This window comes from Phaenicophaeus curvirostris, chromosome 1, assembly GCF_032191515.1.
Source record: "Phaenicophaeus curvirostris isolate KB17595 chromosome 1, BPBGC_Pcur_1.0, whole genome shotgun sequence".
NCBI lineage: Eukaryota > Metazoa > Chordata > Aves > Cuculiformes > Cuculidae > Phaenicophaeus > Phaenicophaeus curvirostris.
Genome location: NC_091392.1, coordinates 172,933,037 through 172,959,233, shown reverse-complemented (window position 1 = coordinate 172,959,233; position 26,197 = coordinate 172,933,037). Strand labels below are relative to the sequence as shown.

The following is a 26,197-nucleotide window of genomic DNA, read 5'->3' as shown; positions in this document are numbered from 1 at the left end:
CTACTTCCTAGTTCCCATCTATGCTTGAGTCTGACTTGAATTCTACTTTTTCTAATCATAAAGACTAAAACAATTTTTATTCATCTCCTTGGTTTTATTTTGTTTTGAAACAGAAGAAATCAGCTAGAACTTGATGGCATCTGCTCAGTAGAGATTCTTATGGATTTTTTGATCCAAAACTTAGCATCCATTTGAATGTTTAGGTTAGGAAAAATAGCAAATCAGTGAAAGACCAAGCCAATACTTCCATTTAATGAAATATCCCAGTTTGTCTGAAGTGGGCCGGAATAACAGACTTCTTGCTTATACAGCACATATCTAAGAAACTATTATACTCATTATACACATATAGATAGAAAAAGGTTACTGCATATATATCTGTATTAGATATAACGTACAAGAAAAAAGATACAGTGGATAATACTGAAAAAACACTGATATTATACATTGTTAAACTCAGAAACAGAAATTAATGAAACTTTTATTATCATAACTCTTGCTCTGCCTGGCCATTTCATCAACTTCTGTGAGGTGGTTATTATCATTCTAGGTAGTTTGCAACCTACAGCATTTCTGATTTCCCAATAACAAAATAAATTATTAAAAGCAAATTCTCAGCTTACCTACACATACTTTGAATAGAGAAAAAAAAAACCAAAACAGTTCACCTCAGCACTGAACTTAGAGCAACCAATACTATATAATTTCTGTCAAAATGCCAAAAAGGCTTTGATAAGTGAATTCGTCTTAATCTACACTAAGTTTAGTGCTCTGTTTGGCTCAAGATATGAAGATGACAAGAGTCAGCAAATGAAAAACATACTAATGAATTCCTTAAAAGCAAGCCTAGTGTTGTATTATCCCATTCCTGAGCTAACAAGACAGGTGAAAGAAAAGCTGAATTCATTTTAAAATGTCTGAGAATTAGGCTGTTTCAAAATGCTCTACGGAAAAACTGACTTCGGTAAAACAAACAATAAATCCAGAAGTTAATTTTTACTCTTCTCTCCAAATCAAATATCTGAACTTCAGACTTCCGTACAAAATTATATCCTTCTGATATACAAATTAGTCCCTGGGTTAGACTAAGATTTTGCACAATTAAAATCCATCCACAGACAGGTAGCTAGCTAGCTAGAATGGATTGAAAATAAGCAAAATTCAACATAACTATTCTTACAAGCAGAAACACTTACAAGATAAATTCAGGTGTGCATTGTAGTCATTATTAGTATATCGATATCTTATGTGCTAGACAGGCACCTGCCAAATTATACTTGATTCTTCTTTGAGCCAATTCCTATAAATGAATTCATTATCTTTAAACTGTCCTTCCAGTTCTATCTTCTTTAATTTTGCTATGGACACTTAAGAAATAAGCATTTAAACACGAGGTATGATTAATAACGTAATTTTGATGGCATCTATTTTATTACCCGCAGTGCATTTAAATGTCAAAGGATAATGCATTCTGCATAAGAAAACTGAAAAAGGGGGGTTTTTTTTAAGTTGCAATGAAAATTTTCCTTTAACAAGGGCACTCTATATATAAACTTCCAGAGACCACCAGTTATGAGCCACTGAAAAGAGTCACTCTGAACTCCTCAAGCTTAACTAAAACATGAAGAATATATTAATATTTTGTAGACTGTCTAACAAACAAAGCTAACACACACCCATGTCTTCATAGTAACTTTTCACATATGAGCAAATCCTACTGATTACAGTGAGGTAGTTAAGGAGTTTATGACTAATCGTATTCATAAGATATGCTCAAAATTTGGAGAAATATTTTGCCATTAAGTACTTGATTAATTTACTATTATTTTGCTGATAAAACATCATTTTTGAATTATACTGGTAAATGATAGCTTAAACCATTCCAGCTATAGCATCAAGAAAACCACGAGAAAGAAAAACAGAAGTGAATGCAAAATGTTCTCTGTTTTGGTATCACAAACACCAAGTAACATTTATAGCATTCTACAATCTCTGCTTTCTATTGTAATTCCAAAAGCCATTAAAAAAAATCCTCCATAATTGTTCTCAAGTATTATAAAAGTATTACATTTAAAAACATAACAAATTTTTAAATAAATAAAACACCCATAAAGGATCCTATAGAAGAGCTTTGCAAAGTAATCAATAAGTATAGTTATGTAATAGTCAGGTTAATCTTAAAAAGCAGGTTTCAATACAGTTATTTTACTAATGTAGAAACCTGAAAAAAATCACAGCAGCCTTTTGCAAAGCATAGATCAACTACAGAAGCTAAGTTAAGAAGAGCATGCAATTCATGAATATGGTTCATTACCATGGTTACAAGCTTTCAGCACAAGCCGTTGTGTGGTTGGACTGAGATTTTGTGGTATGTCTGCAAAACACAACGGAAGTAAAACACATCTCTGAAAGTTACTGAAGTACTGTAACAATGTTACTAAGGAGAATCACTTAGAAAATAGATATTTCTAGGAGTAAAATGACAGTTAAATATACCAGTGGAATAATCTGATTCACCTATGGGGCAAGATGAGTTTTACTTCCCCCCTTCAGCTATAAAATCTAAAAGTACATGTGGCTGTATCGAAGATCTGTCACAATAATCAAGCTATGCTAAGTTCAGTAAATTAATCTTCTGCTCCTGACATCAGCACAACAGCCTGAACGTCCTTCTAAGCAGTCATTGCGAGAAAGAATTAAACTTGATATTTAATTTCTAGAGCACTGGACCTATAATGTTAACTTTCTCTGGAAAATAATGTAAAATAATGAAAAATAGAATATTCACCTTTAGACCTTGGTGTCCTCTTCCTTCGGTCTCGAAAAGCTGCACCTGATTGCAAGGCCTCCAGTAGGCTGTCCATCACTCCAGTCTCCTCACCTTCTGTAATGAATAGAGAAAATACCCTCTAGGTTATGATACAAATATCAAAGCAGAAATAATAAAAATAATAAACAATAATAACAGATATTACTGGTATTATTAAAACTACTTGCTTCAAACTCAGGCTAGGGTTCTAGCATTCAAAAATTCCTCTATTACAATTAAACGCAACAAGTTTGGTCTTCTGTACATTGAACTAGGCCAAATTTTATTCCATTCATTCCATGTTCCTCTTTTTCTGTACTGACAGTTAAGCACAGTTTTAAGCTAAACGACATTTCACTCATATTTTTATTTCAGCATTCTTTCGCAGCTGCAAATAATCTGTTTCGTGTCAGCTTTCAATATCTCTCCCTTAAATTATTTGCTATATTAGACAAGAGATTGCTTCAGTTATTGTTACAAAAAGTTGAAATTATTTCTCAGCAGGGAGCAGAGTGAACAGTATTGGACTGGGGAGGATACAGAGTGGTATCCATAAGTAGCTTTAATCAAAAGCCATTTTCCCTGCGTATTTAATAACCTCTGGCCAATACTAAATAATTGATGTAGTTCAGGAAAATTCTACTCATCATATTATGCATGTATGTATAATATCCCCCAAAAGAATTATGAATATTATTGTGAGAATATAATTAAATGCAAGCATTAAATACCCTACTTTCATTTCCTCAAATAAACACATCAGAAAAATGTAAGATTTTTGAATCCCATTAACCCCTTCTGTTTATTTCTGGGTGAAAAAAGAACACAAATCCAGTGATTTGGTATACGATGAAAAATCACCACAGAGCAATAAAGAATTACATGACAGATATCTCATTATGCCTCGCTGGGCAAAACTCCTTAGGTCAATACACACCTTGGATACAGTCAGACACATCACATGACTGCAGTTATGGCTAGTGGTGAACAGTCCTATCAGGGTCTATCTAGCTGATGAGTAGAATGAGATGCCGTGTCACTAATTAAAGGAATCCTCAAAGTGCTGGACTAAAAGTAAAAAAGCAAGGCAACCTTCTAGACCTGAATATGGGGGAAAAATTTTATGGAAAATGTTTTTCCAAAAGTATTTCTATTTTTTCACCTCCTTTAAAGAAATTTCATCTTTCAATAAGCTTTAAAGAAAATTAGCATCTTTCTAAGGTAAGTGGTTTCATGGGCAACAAAAATAATTCAGACAAAAAGCCCTCAAAGTTGCAGAAAGGAAGGTCTGGCAAAGCACTGTCAAATCAGCATGGGACAAATCATGAACAAGACATTCTGGAATCAATGTTTTTACTTTCATTACTCTACTGCTAAGTCAAGAGTTAGTCCTAATTTAGCTTCTGAAAACCCTATGTCTGGGTATCCTTTAAAAGCAGAAAAAGAAAGTGTACCAAAAAGAGGCACGAAATTTTGGAAATCAAGATATGCAAATCACTATTAAAGAAAACCCTAGTCATTTATTGCATCAAAATTTGAGCTTTCTAGTCCACAAACTGTAGAAAAAGTGTCCTACAAATATGACTTAAAGTCACATAGTGTTAACTTCCTCATAAATAACAAGAGTTCATATATTCAAAAATTCTATACAAATACACATATGAACACACGTAAAGCTCACAACACATTCCCCAACAGAGACTCAGATTTTCATAAACTTTTTCATAAACATTTTTTCATTTTCTCTATTACACCTTCAACTACTTTATTATTTACGGAAGGACAAAAATCCCTTATTTCAAAAGCTGAGTTTGTGCAATTGTATTACAAACTGCAGTTAGTTAGCAGTTTTGTTTCTCTTGGTGGCATTTTTACCCATTCTTTAATTTCTGCTAATTCTACATATATATTTGTATTTAGAAAATGCTTTTGTTTTAAATTTCCTAATAATCTCCTCTATGGAGATACTTCTTTCTTTCTTGTTGTATTTCATCTGCTGCTGTCCCAAGATGCTGGTCCTTAAAGCAAAAAACCTGTAATCTGAGAACGCCCTTAGAATCACAGAATCATTTAAGTTGGAAAGAACCCTTAAAATCATCAAGCCAGACCATAAAGCTAACATTGCCAACTCCACCACTAAACTATATCCCTAAGTGTCACATCTATTAAATACTACAACTTTTAAATACCTCCAGGGATGATGACTCAACCACTTCCCTCACCAGCCTGTTCTCACACTTGACAAACCCTTGCAACAAAGACAGTTTTACTAATATGCAGTCTAAGCCCTCCTTGGCACAACTTGAGGCCGTCTCTTCTTGTCCTGCCACTTGTTACCTGGGAGAAGAGACCAACACCCAGCCCACTGCAGCCTCATTTCAGGTATTTGTAAAGAGCACTCAGCCTCCTTTTCTCCAGACTAAACAACTCCAGTTCTATCAGCTGCTCCTTTATAAGGCTAGTTCTCCAGCCCCTTCATCAGGTTTCTTGCCCTTCTTTGCACATGCTCCAGCACCTCAACATGTTCTTTGTAGTTAATGGCCCAAAACTGAACATAGTACATGAGGTGTGGCCTCACTAGTACGGGGGGGAGGATTCCCTTCCTAGTTCTACTGGCCAAGCTGTTTCTGGCACAAGCCAGGATGCTATTGGCCGCCTTGGACACCTGGGCACACTGCTGGTTCGTGTTCAGTCAGCTATTGACTAACACCCTCAGGTCCTTTTCCACCAGGCAGCTTGCCAACAACTCTTTCTCAAGGCGGTAGCATTGCATGGGGTTGTTCTGACCCAAGTACAGGACCCAGTACTTGACCTGGGTAATCTCACACAAAGGGACTCAGCCCATTGATTCAGTCAGTCCAGATCTTTCTGAAGAGACTTTCTCGCACAAAGCAGAACAACACTCCTACCCAAAGTAGTGACATCTGCAAACTTAGTGAAGGTGTGCTTGATCCCCTCCTCAAGATCATTGATAAAGGTATCAAACAGAACTGGTAACAGCACTGAGCCCTGGGGAACATCACCCATGATTGACTGCCAACTGGATTGAACTCCATTCACCCCCACCTTTTTGGCCTAGCCATTCAACCATTTCTTTTACCCAGCAAACAGTAACACTTAGGTCTTCACTTTTCATAGAATTATAGAATCACCAAGTTGGAAAAGACTTCTTGGATCATCGAGTCCAACCATTCCTATCTACCACTAAACCATGTCCCTGAGCACCTCACCTACTCTCTTGTCTGGGAAGATCATGGAACATCCTCCTAGAAGCTATGCTAAAGCACATGGAGGACATGGAGGTGATTAACGGCAGCCAGCACGGCTTCATTAGGGGAAAATCCTGCATGATCAACTTAGTGGCTTCCTATGACAGGGTAACAGCAGCAGTGGACACATGTAAACCAATGTATGTGATCTATCTAGACTTCTGTAAAGCATTTAATACCGGCATCCACAACATCCTCTTCTCTAAATTGGAGAGATATGGATTTGATGGGTGGACAGTACAGTGGATAAGAAACCAGTTGCGTATAATACCACAGCCCCAAAATGATACCATAAACGTTTATGGAAAAGAGTTCATAAGCTTTGTTTAAGAAAAGTAGGAATAACAGAAGAAAAACTTCAATCCTATTTCAGCACGTCATCTCTTTCCTTTTAGATCTATCCAAGACTACAATGGATTTCATAGTTATTTCAAAAACTTAAGCGTTTTCAGTAGAAAAAGAATCCTGGTGCATTATCTGCTATACTATAAAGAGTCTCATCAAATAAATAAAAGAAGATTTTAAATAACATAATAGAAATACTGCAAACCAACAGCTTTTTGTGGCATAGCTGTAATATATTTTTGGGTACTATCTGTTTTTCATACTTATCTGAAACATACTTTAGTCACAAACTGGATTATAGATAAATACTTCAATTGACATGCAAAAACACGTAACAGAAAAAGAGATGGAGTATATAAGAATTTGAATTTAAAAACTTCTCTAGTAATTCTCCTGTATGCATGGATGTATTGAAAACACACAACCACTGCAAATAAAAACATTCATAGTTAACAATCCATGTACCCAAAACATGCAGAAAGCCTGTTTTTCAGACCCACACCTTCAGTTGGGCTCCAAATTCTGGCTTTTGATGCCTACACCAACAATTGACTATAAAACCTTCTATGATGTTACACAGCTAACTTTTAATATCCATACTATCTGTAATACCATCCAAGTTTAAATGACAGAAAGTTTAATAAATGAAAGCGTACCACACAGTATTTTAGAAATCTTTTAAATTGTCCTGGGACAACGGCATACAACATTGCTACAGTGATAGTATGAGAGTCACAAATATTTTTCAATACTAACACTTCCTACGGGACCTTTAAATCAGCTTTCACAAGCTGCTGCACACTGCTGTCACCAGTCCCAACCAGCTTCCTAATTAGTCAACTGTATCCATCTTTTGACATCCTAGAACTAGTAATTCCAGTTGGCTTGAAGATAGCTGCATAGCCCACAATAATTCCTTTGAGGAAGATACCCTTTTATGATCTAAATGATATCTTTTCCTTCAACTGTGGAATAGGAGATTTAAATACTTTTAAAACCCACACCTAATGAAAACTCATGCGACTATCTTTTAAATACCATCTAAAGCAGAAGTAAACTTGCCAAAAATAGCTGTAAGTTTTGCACTTAGCATTGCAGTGCTGACCAGATATAAACGGCCTAATTTCATAATTACATCTTAAAAATGTTAAGGCTATTAGAGATCTTTCTCCTTTAGTGAGTATCATAAGAGTATCTTATGTATCTTTAGTGAGTACCGCTGAGTATCTTAAGCTTTGCAGTGCAACATTAATATGTCTTATGATGACAGCACCAGATAATGCAGTCAGTAATGACTTCTGCATTTTATGTACTTATTAAGGAACAAATTATACATGTAGTCCATTGACAGAGAATCATGAATATCATTGGCAGTATGTTTTTAAAATAAAAGTGGTGCAACAAGATTGTTTTGGATGAAAAATGCTTCAGTTTTACAGTTCCCCTGCACATGTCTATTATAAACCAAAACATCACACTCAACACTAATACTCCAGAAATTTCCCGTACCAGAAGAAAATAATTCATTAGTATGTCTATTTCCTATTTCAAGGAATCAAAGCTTTATTCAACTAATTCTGTCAAAAAAAAAATCTGCTTTTTTTTAAATGAAAAAAAATACTAACTAGCTTCTGAAAAAACAAACTATGAAGCCTTTAGCATGTTTTTCAGCTACTCAGTCTGTACAGACTAAGAGATTTATCTGCAGGGACTTCAACAGTCATTTTCAACTTTATGGCACTGCAGGTCCTAAAGCCAGTCTCTGAATACCAAGCCCCATCTGAAAATAAAACTGTACGATTTGGACGAATGTAGACATTTAGAACAGACCATAATATTTCATAGCTTTAACAGAAGTAAAAGGATGCAGAAACTGGAGGGCTACACATCAAGTTATCATACAAAAATCTTTGCTCATTCACTTCATTTCATCCTCAAAGCAACTCCAGATATCTTGACAGCACTCAGGCTTTCATATAATTCAAAACCAAAATCAAAGTGCTAAAGCTATTGGACTTGGGGGTTTTTGTCCGAAGAATTAAGTCCTGATCTCACAATTCAGTAATTACTAGAGTAATTACTTTTCTTCTTGTTTGACTAGAAGACAAACTGCTTCTTTTTTCTCTTCAGCTCAGGATATGATTCAGGTCAGACATATTGTACTCGGTTTTCGATCAAGTGACATGCAATCCCTTTGCAGCCTTAATCCAGGTTTAGCTACATCATGTCTTGTGCATTAATGTACAAAAATTTCTGAGGCAACTAACTACCAGGCTTGGGGACAATGACAACATGGATTTTTCCAGACTATTCACACAAGGAGGAGAGTAAGAAAGATACAACTTTTAACATTGTTAATGTTATATCTTTGCTTTCAAGATATAGTGAAAAGTCCTGTATGTTTGTATAATGATTGATTTTGACCAGTACAGACTACAAGCCAATGCTCAGCTGTCTAAAGGTCTCCATTCTCTGAACAATGTCATAAGAGGAAAGTTTTAACAACAGTATAGTCTTGAGTGACTTAAGCTTCAGGGAGCAGAAGAACAGAGGGAGATTATTTAAGCCATCAGTGCAGGATCGAGCTCAGATGTTTTGGAAGTGGTTCAATCTTTTCAGTCTCAAGCAGAATATTGGGAATACATGGCTATAAGTTCGAGTTTCAATAACAGTGCTAAGACTAGAGCCGTAACTTGTAACAGAATACAGGGGTTCTTTTAACCATGATGAAGCCTTTCAAGAACCTTCTTACATTGCAGTGAAGAAAGGAAAATTCCTGATTTACAGACCTGAAACAGAAATAGCTATGATGTCTGCCTTGGATGAAGGGATAGTTCCCTTTAGATTTAACAAGTATTAAATCCATCTTTAGCCAGGAATATCACCATTCACTTGTCTGTCCTCAGCGGTGACATCAGGCAAAAGACACATACCAGTCCTTCCCAAAAGAAAAACATATGAATATACCTCACAGGAATCACATAAACAGTCTAGACCAGAATCAGAATAGTTACACTTTTTACTGATGCCCAACACAAGGTACTAAGTCTTTGTTAGTACTTCAGAGCCTTAGGCAAGTGTACTATAAAAAGGTATGATTTCCCCTAATAACCGGTGCACCCACTCCATAAATTTTCCAGCTGAGGAGACTGAGTTTCATACCATCTTGTTTGTTTTTGCTGAAATTGTTCCCCTGTTGAGTTGTCATAAATTGCTCTTACAGCACACAAACAGATTTTTGACTCTGAGTGTATGAATGAAAATGTGCTCCAAGTTTCAAAGACTTCAAAACAAGTGAAATGCATATTAAACATTCATCTTTCATGAAACCTGAAAGAGATGTTCCTTTCAAATCAGTAGTTGAAATTAAGGTTGTGAACTACACCGATTCAACTTCCATAAGATAACTCACACCACAAAACCCAAAAGGTAAACTGTAGTTTTAGAGGTAGTTCTGTATCGCAGAAATACAAAAAGAATTCAGTGATGTAAGGTACTTATCTCCACATTTCAACTGCATCACAATTTCCCATTTAAGTAATGGGACTGATAGTGAATTCATCTTAATACTGAACTTTGTGATAAAAATGTATAAATTTCTGATGTTCCACATGAGCATATAAATCCCTTTAATTTTCTGTGACAGCAAAAGACAGCTACTGCAAACTTACTTTCCATTGAGATTATCCAAGATCACTTATATTGATTTCAGATCCAGTAAAGAATTTGCTAGAGCAAGCTTTCCTGAAGTGAATTGGACTTATAGAAGAATAAGCAGAATGCCAAGCCTTTGAACTACCCTAGGACATTATCCTTTGTGACCCAGATGATGTGACAAGAGTGCACCCTGAACAAGTTCGCATATAGTGCAAAATTCGGAGGAAAAATTGACACATGAGACAGTTCTGCTGCCATTCAGAGGGACCTTAACAAGCAGGAGAAATGCCCTAACAGGAATCTTAATGAAATTAAACAAAAGACCTGCATGTGGTGAGGCATAAACCCATACCCCACTGCAGGTGGCAGCCAAGCAGCTGGAAAGCAGCTTTTTAGAAAGAAAAAAAATGAAAAGTGGATTCTGGTGGACAATATATTGACTATGTGCCTTTGAGGCAAAGACAATCATGGAAAAGCACTGCAAGCAGGTCAAGAAAGGTCATCCTCCCTCTACTCAGCACTGGTGAGACGCATCTGCAGTGCTGGGTCCAGGTTAGGACTCCCCAGAACAAGGGAGACACAAACATACCCAACCAAAGTCAGTCAAGGGCTACTAAGGTCATCAGAGTTCTGGAGCATTAGTCGTATAACACACTGTTCAGCTTAGAGAAGGGAAGGCTCAGGAGGATCTTATTGATAAATATAAATACCTGATGTGGAATTGGGTGGAGTGTAAAGATGACTGAGCCAGACTCATCTCAGAGGTGACCAGAGAGAGGATAGGAAGCAATGAGCACTTATTGAACTACAAGAAATTGCATTGAAACCTAAAATTTGTGATTTTGGTTTTTTTTGCCCAGTGAAAAGTAGTAAAATGCAAGAATAGGTTGTCCATCTACAATAAAAGTCTAAACATGGTTACAGTGAAAAAGAGGTTACCTTTCCACTAAGTCCGTGGAAACACTAAGTAATACTCTGAAAATGAAATGATTTATCTGCATACACTCTTACTCTCTCACCAACTAAACAATACAGGGTATTCTAGTAAAGAATTATATATTGCTTTTTAAAATATTATCACATAATGCAAGTTTAAAGACAAATCTTCTTATAACATTTTTTCTTTTTACTGGGAATACTCTGCCTCTTTAGTAGAAAAATAAACCTGCTAAATTAAGCAGAATGCCATGTTTTAGTTACTTATATTTAAGAACTCATAACTAAACAAGACCAATCCCATGCACTGTTATCCAAGATTAAGATTTGATAGGGCAGTTGTAGCGAGAAGTGTCATCTACATACTAAGTCAGACAATAAGCTTTCCTGTTAATTGATGATTTTTCTGTTCTCTTTACATGTCACAGCTCTAACACTGAGGACACTCACAAGAATGCAAATAATCTATTTTTCAGACTAGCCCAAAACTAGTATTTGCATTAGTGATTTTTCACAGAGGAGAGAAAAAAATCATCTATTATTGAGACATATCAATTACAATTCCATTTATAAAGCAATTAGAACCACTCTAGTAGCATTCTTAACAGAACATAGCTTCTTATAAAAATATATATAGCTGAATATATGTGTGTGGAGGGTGTATGAACATCTTGTCTCTTGGTTACTGTGTGCCTTTGAAGGACTTCAGCACAGGGAAAGACTATTTCCACTCAAATTTATAAACAACTGATAAATCAGAAAATACATACAATAATCATTCATACTGACAGCTGTGCTATAGAAATGAGGGGCTGAAGAAAGTTTAAACATCATATAGTTTCTCACTCTTAGAGTGAGAAAGTTCTGACTGGATTCCTTTGACTAAGATTAGTCACATAAGGCTTTCAGACAGCTTTGGGTAGGTAAGATCTTTTTTGTTTGGTTGGCTATGAATGCACAATAATACCCAGGAGGATCTGATCAAAGGCCATCTAGCCTTGCGTCCCCCTGCGCACTAGTCGGCAATAGCAAACTTCTATAAAAAGGACAAGATAAGTACATAACGACATTTTAGAAATGGTCCCTTGGTCTCCAGCAGTTTATGATTCAAAGAATTGTATTTGCATTTAATAGCTTTCAATGGACAGAAGCTGCCAGAGAAATCAAGTAACTTCTGTCAGCAAGCTTCAGAGCAAGAATATTTTGGTATGCAGTAACAAGACTCCACTTCTGTACAACCACTGAGGTATTGTTGAGTGAAGATAAGCGTCACAGTGTACAGCACAGAAATAGAAGCAGCAACAGACTTAGTTTGAAGGAAGAGTCAGAGACATGACCTTCTCCTCTGCTAGCTTTCCAACAATGACAGAGGAGGTTCTTGGCTGTTTTACAACCCTGGACTAAGGAAAGTGAAAATAAAGCATACCCTCCAAAGCTTTGATAAGGATATTTATTCCTCCTCTCCTCTGTAGCTTGAGAATAAACTTTTGATGATTCAGAAAAAAACCCAGAAATAATAGAAGTATTTATACATAGCAGGAGTGGGAGTTTAAAAAGGACTCTGATGTCTACCTCCTTACGGAGGAGATGTAAAGTAGTATTTGGAGTGGGAAATGCTTACTCAACCCAATACCTACCATTTGCACAAATGTTACAGCTCTTAATCCCAACGATGGCTTCAGACATCTTAAGCTTGCAGCATTCTTTTCACATTTGTTTAGAAATTTTACTGCTATAACATAAGTGACAAGTCTTACGAGAATACTTATATACAGACATTACATTAATGATGCTTATTTTTTTCAACAGCTCTGTTTGTTTTTACTATTTCTCTCCATCTCGAATGCAGCTGCTATTAATTTTTTCAGGGACTTTGTGTAAACCTCAGTTTCACTAACGCCTTTCAGCTACTATCTCCAAAGGTTCCACTTCTAAGTAAAATTTACAGAAAGAAAAAGAATTGTTTCTTCAAAACATCTCGTTCTTTTGGAGCTACTACTTAGTACAGACAAATAGCAGCTGCTTCATACTGAGCCCATGGGTTGATAACGAGTGCATGAACTATTAACTCCATGCTTCAGAAGATTTAGCACCTTTGAGATCTTGCTAGAACATGATTTGTGACTATTAGTTGAAGGGTTTTAATTAATATACATTCAGATCAGTTCTACTTTTTTTTTTCACTGAAACCATCTAATTCCCTGAACACCCTATATTGTGAGACTTCATAAGCTTTTGCTGTTTTTCATCTGGTGCTGTGGCTTCTGAGATGTATCACACATTGTTTTTCAGGCCAGATTTTCTTTTAATTGAGCATACCTGTATTTTATCATTCCCTACATAATTTTCAAGTAGAAATGTGACAATTATCCTTGAGGGAACATCTGTTCTCAGAAATTCACCCAGATTTACACTTTACTGTCAAAAGAAAAGTACAATTGCAGCTGAAAAACAACTTCCATACTTAGGGATATATCAGAAGACATCTCTTTTCCAGTTGATTTGTGGTCAATGGCTGTCCCAACTTGTTTGTCATATAAACAGGATTTTTTTTTTTTTTAAATGGGCATAAATCAAAATTAGATTTACTCTTCAAGCTTGTCATGAGTTCATTGTCAACTCTCCACCAAGTACTAGCATGAGTGAGTACCGAGTAGGCAACTCTATAAGGTTCAACAGTTCTTTCAGATTGTTACTTAATGTAAAAGGAACAATTCACAATAATTACAGTTACAAAACAGACCTATCTGACACTAGCCATACAACAAAAGTGATTCTCAAGAACAAATTTAAACAACAAAAGATGACCTCAGGGATCCTCTTGGTGAAGAAGGTCCAATTTGAAGAGAAGTGGAGGCAGCCATGGAACAACTGGAAAGAGTTATCAGTGAGAAACAGACGAATGGAGTACTTGAAATTTCAAAACGGAAAACTCCCTAGAGAAAAGAGCCCTTAACAGAAAACCATTGTTGGATATTAATATTATAAACTCAGGATTTCTTCATACGTAGCATCAGAACTTTTTTCCACTTCACAGTAAATTTAGTTACACAATACATATAACTAAGTGCCCAAAATCTAGCAATAAACCTCCTACTGTCCAAAATCTCTGTTTTTCAAGAACATTTAAAAATAAACCAACAACCCAGATCATCAACATATTACACATTAAATTAGAATCATAGAATCACCTGGTTGGAAAAGACCCACTGGATCATCGAGCCCAACCATTCCCATCAATCACTAACCCATGTCCCTCAGCACCTCGTCCACCTGTCCCTTAAACCCCTCCAGAGAAGGGGACTCAATCCCCTCCCTGGGCAGCCTCTGCCAGGGACCAATCACCCTTTCCGGGAAAGATTTCATCCTGATGTCCAGCCTAAACCTCCCCTGGTGGAGCTTGAGGCCATTCCCTCTCGTCCTGTCCCCCATCCCTTGGGAGAAGAGCCCAGCTCCCTCCTCTCCACAACCTCCTTTCAGGGAGTTGGAGAGAGCAATGAGGTCTCCCCTCAGCCTCCTCTTCTCCAGGCTAAACACCATCTCAGTTGTAAAGGACCATGAGCAGATTTTTATAATCTGGACATTTGCAGTCCCTTCCTCAGAGGAAAGGATTACTATTAAGAAGCATTGCTTCTCCTCTCCCAGTGAGAAGAAATTAATAAGAAGGAGGCTTTAAGAACTTGAGCTAAGCAGGGAATATAGGGTCTATGAGAGTACCTACTCTTTTTTTATTTATTTCAAAGGCAAGCATTAAATCTGTTGGAATCTGAACTATAATCACGTAATAACATATACTATTTTGTTCACTTAACCTGTCACTGCTGGGATCCACGGTGTACTTTTTCTTTGCAGAACATAACAGAACTAATGAAAGTATTCATATTGTGCAACTTAGCAGACAGTAACAAGTAGTAAATGTTCGAAGAACCAAAATCTAAAATATACTGCACAGGTTTGTGAGACATTGATGTTTTTTTTTCCAAAACCAGATAAACGATATGAAACCTCTGAAAAAAAAGATTGCTGCAAAATGGACTTCAAATCAGGTCATAACTGTAAAGCAACTAGAACATGGATTTAAAACCAGTCTGTTGTGATAAAAGTGAAACTGAGCAACACAAGTGAAAGAAACAAATACTCTGGATTGAAAATCAAATGTTTAAGACATCATTTGGACATCACTTCACTGCTTTTGCGTAAGAAAGGGCAACCTTTGTAAATAATCACTGATGAAAGTGGCTTGTTACTTAAATAGTATTCAAAGTAAGACACAATGAAGATGCCACAATGATGGAGTTCTCAATTATATTACAATAAATTTAGCTTGTGTTATCATAGTTATAGAATTCTTTACACCGTGATAGGATCAAAATAATTGATTGGTGTGCTTCCTACTGAGAATCTGAACAGCAAGAGAAAGTATGCAAGTGAATGTTAATAGTATGCAGACAAGTGGCATTTACATAAAGATCTCCTTCCACTGGCTATTTACCTTTGGAAGGATATGTGATAGTTTGAACTGGCTTCAAAGAAGCAAGTAAAGCAATCTTATTGACAAAGCATCTTGTGATGAATATCACGATGTATCTCAGAGAGTATTTAGAGGACAGATTTTATTATCATAAATTTCAAAATACCAAGCATCATTCACTGCTTAGACTTTCAAAAATTTTAACGAATTCCTAACTTTTCAAGTTAGGACAGAGCTGAAAGGAAAATAAGGAGCTGTTATTTTTATTATATAAACTTAAAACACTCATCCTTTAATATTAGTGAACTATCTGAGCTCTGATCATTAGGACACAGAAGCACCACTAAGACGTAAAGTAGAGACTGACAATTTAGGCAAATTGCAGCTTACAGAGATTTAAATCTGACATTGGCTTCAGGTCCAAGCCTCAAAATCATACTTGCAAAAGAATCAGTCAAACAATTCCATGTAAACAAAAAAGCATTATGGTCTTACTAACAAAGGTCCAAATTTCTATTATAAAGCCCACCTAAAATGTTAATTGTTTTCTAAAAAGATGCTGTACTACCTATTCATAAAGCACTATACATTTTACAATCTACGCATTACTGGTATAGTTATTGATATCCGAAATATAAACAGAATATCAAACTGAAAACCTCAAGAAGATTTATCATACACTACCTATATTTACCTAATTTTAGAAAATTGTGTTATCAACACTGAACTTGGTGTAACAGTATTTCAAAGGCAGTCTGATGACATGATGACAGTGTAAGCCATGATCTAGATGGTTAATTTGTCACTTTGTATATCAAAGGCACAACATAAGCCAAGGAAGACTTTTACTGTTTGTAAAAGGGCTGGTATACTGCAAGACTACCACAGATCTCATGTTTGCAGTAAATGTCAGTTGCTAATGATGAAATTATTGTATGCACTCAGAAGGATCCTCCCCAGAGTAGTTTAAACTAAAAATCAGAAGTTACCTTTAATTCATGATCATATTCCGTTTTAATACATCTGTATAGTTCTAGGCAAATCTGGTATGATACAGTTGAGATACTCATGCTACATGCAATTTACTGGCTCAACTCACATATTGTGTAGATATTCATAAAGTCTCTGGGGTTGTATATATTTCTTTAAGACCTTAGGGTTTTGTGAACTCAAAAAGATAAGTCAGGAATACCCCCTCCAAAAATCTAAAAATTTCACAGCAATACGTAGGTCATTTTTAAGTGACGAAATGAAACCATCTTATGCAGCAGAAGGTGTCACCGTAGGCAATAAAACCCTACTCCTCAAATAACTTCCAAAAGCAGATGAAAGTTGAAGAAAGGCAAAGAAAAAGACTTTAAGAACAAAGGAGAATCTAGGCCAGGTTAAATGTCTGTGTTGTAAATAAGACAAGTGGTTAAGTAAACAAGCTTAGGATGATCACATAAATCCTGTTTAAGCACTGGAGAGCAGCTCAGGCCTCATATGTTATGGGCCGAGGCAGGAACTCAGGACCCTAAGCAAGTCACTAATGGCCAATTAATGGTCACTGAAAAACAGCACAACTTCAAGGATTGCGAAAAAGACTGCTTTACATTAAGAACAGAAGCAGCAGCTAAGCTTTGATTTAAATAAAAAACAAAAGCTACTAAGACACAAAGCAGCTATTTACTCAATGACCTGGTTGATCTGCAGATGAGAAGTAGTTAGTTCCCAGCTACATTACTTGAAGCAATAGGTTTAACTACTACAGGCCTACATAGACATGTGGCTATATGACTCAGAAGACTGTAACATTAGCACCTGTATTATGGAATGCCTGAACATGACATTATGAAGAACAGGATTTGAGAGAAGCTTTTAATTTTTCCTGAAAGACTATCAATTTTCCATCCAAAGCACTACCAACTACATACAACATGTCTCAGAGAAGAATAGCTAAACTCTTTTGAAACACTTCCAAGCCTACATGAATTCAAACACCGGTTTTACCCTTTCCTAGTCTTCTGCAGCCGCCTCTGTCTTCTGTGAGCTTTAAAAATATCGTCACTGGTAGTTTTCCTATCAAGTCCAAAGAAAAATCTAGAGTACTTCAGGGAGGGCTTATTCTCATAAAATAATAATAAAAAAAAATATATAACCTAAATTAAAAGAAAGAAAATGGCTTTGTGATTTAGAAAATGTCTGTTCTCAGTTAATGTAAGGGGTTCTGAGCATAAGAGTCTATACTTGGTTGCACGAGGTTCAATATATTCTAATAGAAAATAAAAAGCAGCATTATGAGTTCTGAAATAGCTTGAGAAAAGCAAGTAATTAAAGAAGCTCCTAAACAACCCAAAATTTAAGAACTTCTTTGCTCTAAACTTTGATTGGTGAAAATCATTCATTCATTCTGTCTTTTCTAATAGCACATTCAGATAATGAAAAAATAGCATCTCTATTTCCAGTAAAACAGTAAATAAAACGTCTTCCACATTACTTACCTGTTTTCATTTCTAACAACCGCTTTTTCTTCTGTTGCCTCTCTTGTTTTTCTTTTTCTGCTTTCTCCTTAGCTATTTTAGCACGCCTCTGTTTTTCTTCTGCTTCCCGTCTTCTCATATTCTCCTTTACTGCTTGCTATGAAAAGAATATAGAGCTCTGTTAAAATTGAAGTCTCAGTAAAAACAAAGCTGAACCTTAAAAACAAAGAAAAAAGCTTTAAAATCACATCTCCTAACTAACCTTAATTTATCAAGCCAAATACATATTTTACATTCCATATTTAGTATATCTCATTCAGAAAAGTAAGCAAATTGGTAACAAATACATAAAAAGCATACTAATTAGCCCCAAATGAGGATTATAAATTCAGAAAGAACTATAGCTTAAGAATACACACCTTAATATAGGAAGAACTCAAACTATCTAAACCACCTGCTTTTACAAAACTTTAAGTATGTTACTATTGATATTTCTAAAATAGTTTCAACATTTATTCTTTCTCATGCAGCCACTATACCAAGCAAAATGAGGCTGCTTGAGTGATTTAGTTGTAGGTTTTTCTTACTCTTATCCACATATGCATTAATGTGCTGGGTTTATAAATTTTTGTCTTCTGGTTAATAGCCACGCAACATTGTTGATTTTGAATTATAAATAAGCATCCCAAAGCTTCCAATGAAAGCAAAACAGAGCTAAGTCTCACAGTTTTTATACCATTATTTTGCATATTCAGACATTAAGTAAAAAAACTTCAAATAATTTTTAACAAAGCTATTTTAGGATTACCTTTTCATTATTTTGGTATTTCCTATATACACTGGTAAATTCTCAGTGCTTTGCTGTGGCTTGCATTAAATGTAAAGTTCCATGCACTTATTCTTTATTGCAGAAAGTTTCTCTTTTCAGAATGCAGTTACACACATAATCTGATCTTTCAGAACAGATCAAAGTGTCCTCTCCTACAAAAAGGCTAATGTCTTCATATGGTCTGAGGCAGAGGCTGTATGCTTGTAAGGATAATTAATGTCTCATATTGGTTTCAGTGGGAAAATAGCCAGCCTGCACTCAGAAAAAAAAATATCTAAGAATGGATTGGAGAGTACTATAAAGCACAGATGAATGTGGATTACAGTAAGATTTGCACAGGTGGTGTTTCTAACATTAATGCAGTAGATTGTGACCAAGGGAAAGAAAAAAAGCCCACATAAATCTTGTGAGGAAATAGCTTTATTTGGAAACCGAAGAAGAATAAGCTTTCAATCATGAAATATAACAACAAAATGGCCTTCTTAAACAAAGAAAAACTGTACTTCCACAACACTTTCACCACAGCAACCTCTCAGTTCTCTTGATACCATGGGAGGGAGGGAGAAACCTACTAGAAAATGCTGGAATTGTGGGTTAAATTGATTTTAACAAATTGTCATTTTTCAGGCTGGGCATTCTATAAAACAAACTGCCAGACAAAACTGAAACGGGATTTGAACACAAGTAGAATTTTGGCAGAAATTGCATGTTTTCTTACAGAGTGACCAAGGAAATTTCCATTTTAAATCTACTTTTTCCCCTCAAATAATACCAGTAGGACTCAGTCTTAGACTGCAGCCATCCAAATAACTGTGCCTTTCTAATCACACTGATCAACTGAGCTTGATTTAGTGGCTCACATCTTCACAGCCAGTGAAAACTGGATGCTTAGGACTACGACACACCACCTCCAGCCTCCCTCATACAGGACAATAGTCTTTGGTATGTTCTGTGTCCTAACTTAAAGTTTCAGGCTGATGATGTCTTGGATACCATTTAAGACACCACTCCAGGATACTACGCACTTCTATTGATAGGTCTTCTTTGAGACATCAGGCAGATAACTCTCCAAATTCCACTAATGTATTGTGTATGTATCTCCCTGGACTAGAAGAGAAGATTTGACACTCAAGCTCACATACAGATGCCAACGTTTAGAGGTCTGTGTCCTAAAGTCAAAATTCTATCCTACATGTTCTTGTGTTTTCAACATAAAATGCAGGTATGTAAAGTTTTGCAAAATGTTTTTGCCAAGAATTGTCACAAGCATGACTAACATGAACACATATTTGTCTTTCAGACTGTTTGCATTTCAAAGATGTTAAGTGTCTTAACACTTTCTTGCTCAAAAGGCCTAAAAAGCTAGACACGGTCTGACAGTATCTACTCTATATGAGCAGCACTGCATTCATGATATGCAAAGTGAACCTCCAGAACAACTACAAGTATACATCGTTTGGATAGCATGCCAAGGCTTAAGAGATTCTGAAATGGAAGCATTCTTGGTTTCTCTCTTGTGCTTTCCAGGATTGTTTCTAATATTTATTCAAGTACTTGCATAATATAAAAGAAATTTAAACTTCGAGCTAGAGAACAAACTCTTACTTAGTTGCTCTTCTGCTGGTAGACTGAGTCATATTTCTGCTGCAGAGCAACATAGCATCAATTGGAGCAAGAGGTTTCTGCAGTTCTATGGTGAGGATACTGTCTTGGACAGAAGAATTGTTGCCACAAAGCCTCTTCCCTCCCTCTCCTACAACTGCAAGAAAATTCTAACCATTAGACAAGCACAAGAAAAGGAAATACTAGAATTGCTTCATTGTATTTCAGAAAGCTGTGCTTCCCAAGAAAGGAATGAGCCTCTTAGCAGTACCTCTGATGCTGAACAGAGATGTTTGATACACAAGATGTTCCACTGATTGTAGCAGGAATTTAGCTTTGGGAGTTAAAGCACTGAAGGTAAGTTACTTCACCCATATTTTGGATCTGACCAACTAACTGTGCTCTAGATTTGGTGCTCGCAGCGTGTGAACACAAGAGGTCACAGCCACCAAACAACACTGAAGTACTAAATACAGTCCATAGTTAGCTGTGAACTCAAAAACTATAGCTCCAGATTTAAAGATGTTTAACTTCTATCAACTGAGATCTGAAAAAGCACTACAAGTAGATAAGCACTGTATGTAAATTATCAACAAGGAACACTGAAATTCACTCTCCAACATCTACTGGTGATTTAAGTAGTCTTTTGGAGTATTTAAGACTCCACCGATTTTTCAGCACTAAGTTTAAAAGTCTTTTAAACCCAGTTTTATAGAATGCTAATCACCTTCTGTTTCTGTCAGCAATCAAGACCAACGCTAAACAATTCAGAAAATCAGACCTTAGGTGTCTCACACTAGGCATGTCAAAGAACTTTTCCAAAAAGTATAAAAACTGAGCAGCTACCCAATATTATTTTTAGTGTCATTGAATGGTAAGTGGTTTCACACCTTACCTACCCACCTTTTTTCATACAGCCTTCAAAACTGTGCTCTGCAAGACAGAATTATTAATTTTCCTCAAGGTTTCTTCCATCGTGCTCATCAATAATATCTAACTGTTTCAAAGGATTAATTAATCTATCCTTATAACACTGCTGTGAAGCAGGGGCTAGTATTGCTGCTGCTTTTACAGACAGAGCAAAGAAACATGGGAAATTTAAGGTAAAATACAACCACTATTTTGCGTGTCCAATTCAAGATGAGCCTACGCATTCAAAATTCTTATCCCACAGCATTTAAATCACAGATGGGGTTTAAACATCTGAAATTAAAATCACACAACTTTATCATAGCATGTTTGAAAACAGAGTCGTGAGTTTCAGATTAGGCACTGAGCAAGTTAGGAAAATATAATCAATGCCCATGTTGAAAAGTCTGGCATATGTAATTTGCCAAAGTTATTCTGATCAAAAGCTATTCCTTTTATTTCTTAGCTGTTAAACTCTGAAGTAACAAAGGCTTGGTAATCTTTACACGTTCCAATATGCTTGCTACATATGGGTTTCACTTTAAGTCCTTTCCTCAAAATAGATAGACATAGGAATTTCAAAACTCTTTCTCAGTATCTACAAAAGAAGTATTTTTTTCCTATCTACACCCTCAGACACGTCTGAAATCATTAAAAAAACCCAACTGACTGAGTAGAAAGAATCACACAAGACTGAGAAACACAACTTAAATAAGTATGTTACAATGATAACTGTCAGGCTGCAATGAGGAGTAGATGGCAGAATGACCAATTAAATCTTTCTAAAGATCAATAGGCATGAGCTGGATCACTGCTCCAGACTTTGTGACAAAGCTTATGCTCAGATAACATTCCTGCAGGAGCGTAGCCAGTAAATTAAGCTATGTAATCATAGGTAGCCAGATGTGACACAAGTCACCTTTTCCAAGTTATCCGAATGAATAAATTTATACACAACCTGCCTTTTTATTCTTCCATTTCTTCATTAAGAGTTGCTTACCAGCCAAGTGTTAAGAATCCAAGAGAAAAAAATTACTTTTACAAAGAAATCTTAAAATAAAAACCCCAAACAACTGAAATCAACCACAACCTCCACACATGGTCAACAATCTCTCCCTGCCCCTGTAACTTTACTAAATCTGTACAAGGTTATAAATAATTAAGATTAGTGATCCCCACTAATCCTAAATAAGACATCTATAAAAGTGTTTAAACTTATATAGCCATCAGCTTTCCCCAAGTTGTTTGGTTGTTTTAAATTGAAGGATATACTAGTCTTGAGAATATTTTCTGATATATAACATTAAATTAATAATCCTTCTTCCAGAAGAACTACATTGACAATGGTAAAGAAAACTACAGTATTTTTGAGAAGAGCAGATTATGCTCAAATTTGCTAAGACAACAGTTTACAGTTATATGTAAACAGCTCCAAACGTATAAAGAAATAACCTGCTGAAAAATTTCTGCCTCACTTTCCAGAAAGGTCTTTTGTTAAAACTCTTAAATTACATTTTGGTAGGACTGGGGTGGGGGAAGAACCCTTAGTATTAAAATTTGTAATCATAATGGAAATGCATTTAGACTGAAAAAATACCTAAAGAAAAATAAAATTAGATTTCCAAAATACCTCAAGCTTTTAATGAACTAGTGTGTGCAAACATTACCATATACAATGCAGATGCTGCCCTGTGATAGAAAAAATAAGCTAATACTCACATTTGTGACTGGTTTAGATGACATTAAGGCAAAGATCTGCTAACTGTGAATTTGAATTATGCTTATTACTATGTTCTGAGTTCTATGCAAAAGGAGCTACCTGGATTGGCCTAATGTCCGCTTTTCAAATATAATTCAAATATTAAAAATAATAATAAAAAAAAAATTTTTAACCCTTCTCCCCAAACATCATCCTTTTTAAAGGGAAAATAAGAAAGTAAGCATTTTAAACATGTTTCAAAAAGTCCTGGACAATCTATTTTCACAAAATTAAAGGTCCTTAGAAATAGATGAGTTTGAGGAAAAAATGCTAATTTTTTAATCCAGAACAAGGAGCTCTGAGTTTTCATAGTAGAGAGCCTTCTTACAGACAGAAACTTTGACACTGGTCAAGTGCTGCAGGGAAATGAAAAACTAAGAAAAATAAAACCTGGAGTCTGGATTTTCTGTGGGAAGAGCATGTATTGCAAAAATAGAATATTTGTTAGAATATTCGTTTTTAAGTACAAGCATCTTTTAAACAGAAAATGTATTTATATTTTAAAACTGTAATAGTTTCAGATTTTTTTCCCCTTCATGTTATAAGAGGCTCAATTCTAAGTTACATTCTTAATTATTAGGAATTTCCAGTTCTTTCAGAAAGAAATAATCCACAAATAATAATTCAATTCTATTATCCTTAAGTTAACCTAAGAATTTAGGTTGTGCAAAATAAAATTTATCATAGAATCATAGAATAACCAGGTTGGAAGAGACCCACCGGATCATCGAGTCCAACCATTCCTATCAATCACTAAACCATGCCCCTTAGCACCTCGTCCACCCGTGCCTTAAACATCTCCAGGGAAGGTGACTCAACCACCTCCCTGGGCAGCCTGTTCCAGTGCCCAATGACCCTTTCTGTAAAGAATTTTTTCCTAACGTCCAGCCTAAACCTCCCCTGGCGGAGCTTGAGGCCATTCCCTCTCATCCTGTCCCCTGTCACTTGGGAGAAGAGGCCAGCACCCTCCTCTCTAGAATCTCCTTTCAGGTAGTTGTAGAGAGCAATGAGGTCTCCCCTCAGCCTCCTCTTCTCCAGGCTAAACAACCCCAGCTCTCTCAGCCGCTGCTCGTAAGACCTGCTCTCCAGCCCCCTCACCAGCTTTGTTGCTCTTCTCTGGACTCACTCCAGAGCCTCAACATCCTTCTTGTGGTGAGGGGCCCAGAACTGAACACAGTATTCGAGCTGTGGTCTCACCAGAGCCGAGTACAGAGGGAGGATAACCTCCCTGGACCTGCTGGTCACGCCGTTTCTGATACAAGCCAAGATGCCATTGGCCTTCTTGGCCACCTGGGCACACTGCTGGCTCATATTCAGTCGCTGTCAATCAACACACCCAGGTCCCTCTCCTCCAGGCAGCTTTCTAGACAGACTTCTCCTAGTCTGTAGAACTGCATAGGGTTGTTGTGCCCCAAATGCAGGACCCGGCATTTGGCCTTGTTAAACCTCATGCCATTGGACTCTGCCCAGCGGTCCAGCCTGTTCTGATCCCTTTGCAGAGCCTCCCGACCCTCCAGCAGATCGACACTTCCACCCAGCTTAGTGTCATCTGCAAACTTGCTAAGGGTGCACTCGATGCCTTCATCCAGATCATTGATGAAGACATTGAACAGGGCTGGACCCAGCACTGAGCCCTGGGGAACCCCACTTGTCACTGGCCTCCAGCTGGATTTCACACCATTTACCACCACTCTCTGGGCCCGGCCATCCAACCAGTTTTCCACCCAGGAGAGTGTGCGCCTGTCCAGGCCAGAGGCTGACAGTTTCTCAAGCAGAATGCTGTGAGAAACTGTGTCAAAGGCTTTACTGAAGTCCAGAAAGACCACATCCACAGCCTTTCCCTCATCCAGCGGCCGAGTCACTTTGTCATAGAAGGCGATCAGGTTAGTTTGGCAAGACCTGCCTTTTGTGAACCCATGTTGACTGGGCCTGATCACCAGGTTCTCTTGCATGTGCTTCATGATAGCACTCAAGATCACCTGCTCCATGACTTTCCCTGGCACTGAGGTCAGACTGACAGGCCTGTAGTTTCCTGGGTCCTCCCTGCGACCCTTCTTGTAGATGGGCACAACATCAGCCAGCCTCCAGTCCAGTGGGACTTCCCCAGTCTTCCAGGACTGTTGGAAGATGATGGAAAGGGGTTTGGCCAGCACATCCGCCAGCTCCTTCAATACCCTTGGATGAATCCCATCTGGCCCCATAGACTTGTGGGTGTCTAGTCAGGCTAGCAAGGCTCTGACCACCTCCTCTTGGATCACGGGAGCCTCATTTTGCTCCTCTAGCTCCTGGGTTTGTACACAGATGGAACAACTTTCTTTACAGTTAAAGATTGAGGCAAAGAAGGCATTAAGTACCTCAGCCTTTTCCTCATCCCCTGTCACTGTTGTTCCTTCTGCATCCAATAGGGACTGTATGGTCTCCCTAGTCCTCCTTTTATTATTTATATATTTATAGAAAGATTTTTTTGTTATCTTTCACAGACTTTGCCAATCTGATTTCTAGTTGAGCCTTAGCCCTTCTGATTTTTTCCCTACACAATCTCACTTCCCTCCTGTAGTCCACCCAAGAGGCCTGTCCCCTCTTCCAGAGCCCATAAACATTTCTCTTCTTGATATCACTCAAGATCTCTCTGTTCAACCAAGCTGGCTTTCTCCCCTGCCGGCTTTTTTTCCAGAACAAAAAAAAAAAAATTTCTGATATTTCTGATATCTGTTACCATTTGAGGAGAAATAAAAGTAGCTTTAGTTTGTTTTCTAATTGTAAGATTACAAAAGCAATTTCTAATAAACATTAGGCATTAAATAAACAGACTGTACCATGAACATTGTCCTGAAGTTGTTTAAGTCCGTTAAAAACTCCTCCACTGAAACTTTCTTCAGATCAATGGCATAATATCCCATCACGTTCTGGTAGAGTTTTTCCATGTTCTCATGCATCCGTGAGAGCTTCTGAAACCCTTCTTTGGCATAAACTAGAAAGCTGTATGCTGCTGTTAAGGCTGCAAGAATACTCATTGAACCCCATCAAACCCACAGATTTTACTTAACATTAATGTGTATTTCACGCACATTTTTCATTTGTATCAAATGAAATATCAATTAATTTTTCCATGTTATAGATGCCTCCTAGTATTTACTGTGTACATTAGG

At 36.8% G+C, this 26,197-nt stretch overlaps 1 protein-coding gene across 2 annotated transcripts in view; it reads right to left on the bottom strand.

Moving 5' to 3' along the window:
- DIAPH3 (diaphanous related formin 3) overlaps positions 1–26,197 on the bottom strand; it is a 220,033-nt gene that overhangs the window by 53,260 nt on the left and 140,576 nt on the right. The window contains exons 24-27 of one of the 2 annotated variants that reach the window (XM_069880558.1): positions 25,865–26,029; positions 17,971–18,106; positions 2,789–2,884; positions 2,315–2,374 (exon numbers count right to left, since the gene is read on the bottom strand). In XM_069880558.1, coding sequence (XP_069736659.1) covers positions 2,315–2,374; positions 2,789–2,884; positions 17,971–18,106; positions 25,865–26,029 — 457 coding nt within the window. Of the gene's footprint in view, positions 1–2,314; positions 2,375–2,788; positions 2,885–17,970; positions 18,107–25,864; positions 26,035–26,197 lie in introns of those variants that run through there. The other variant, XR_011339412.1, reaches the window with a different exon arrangement.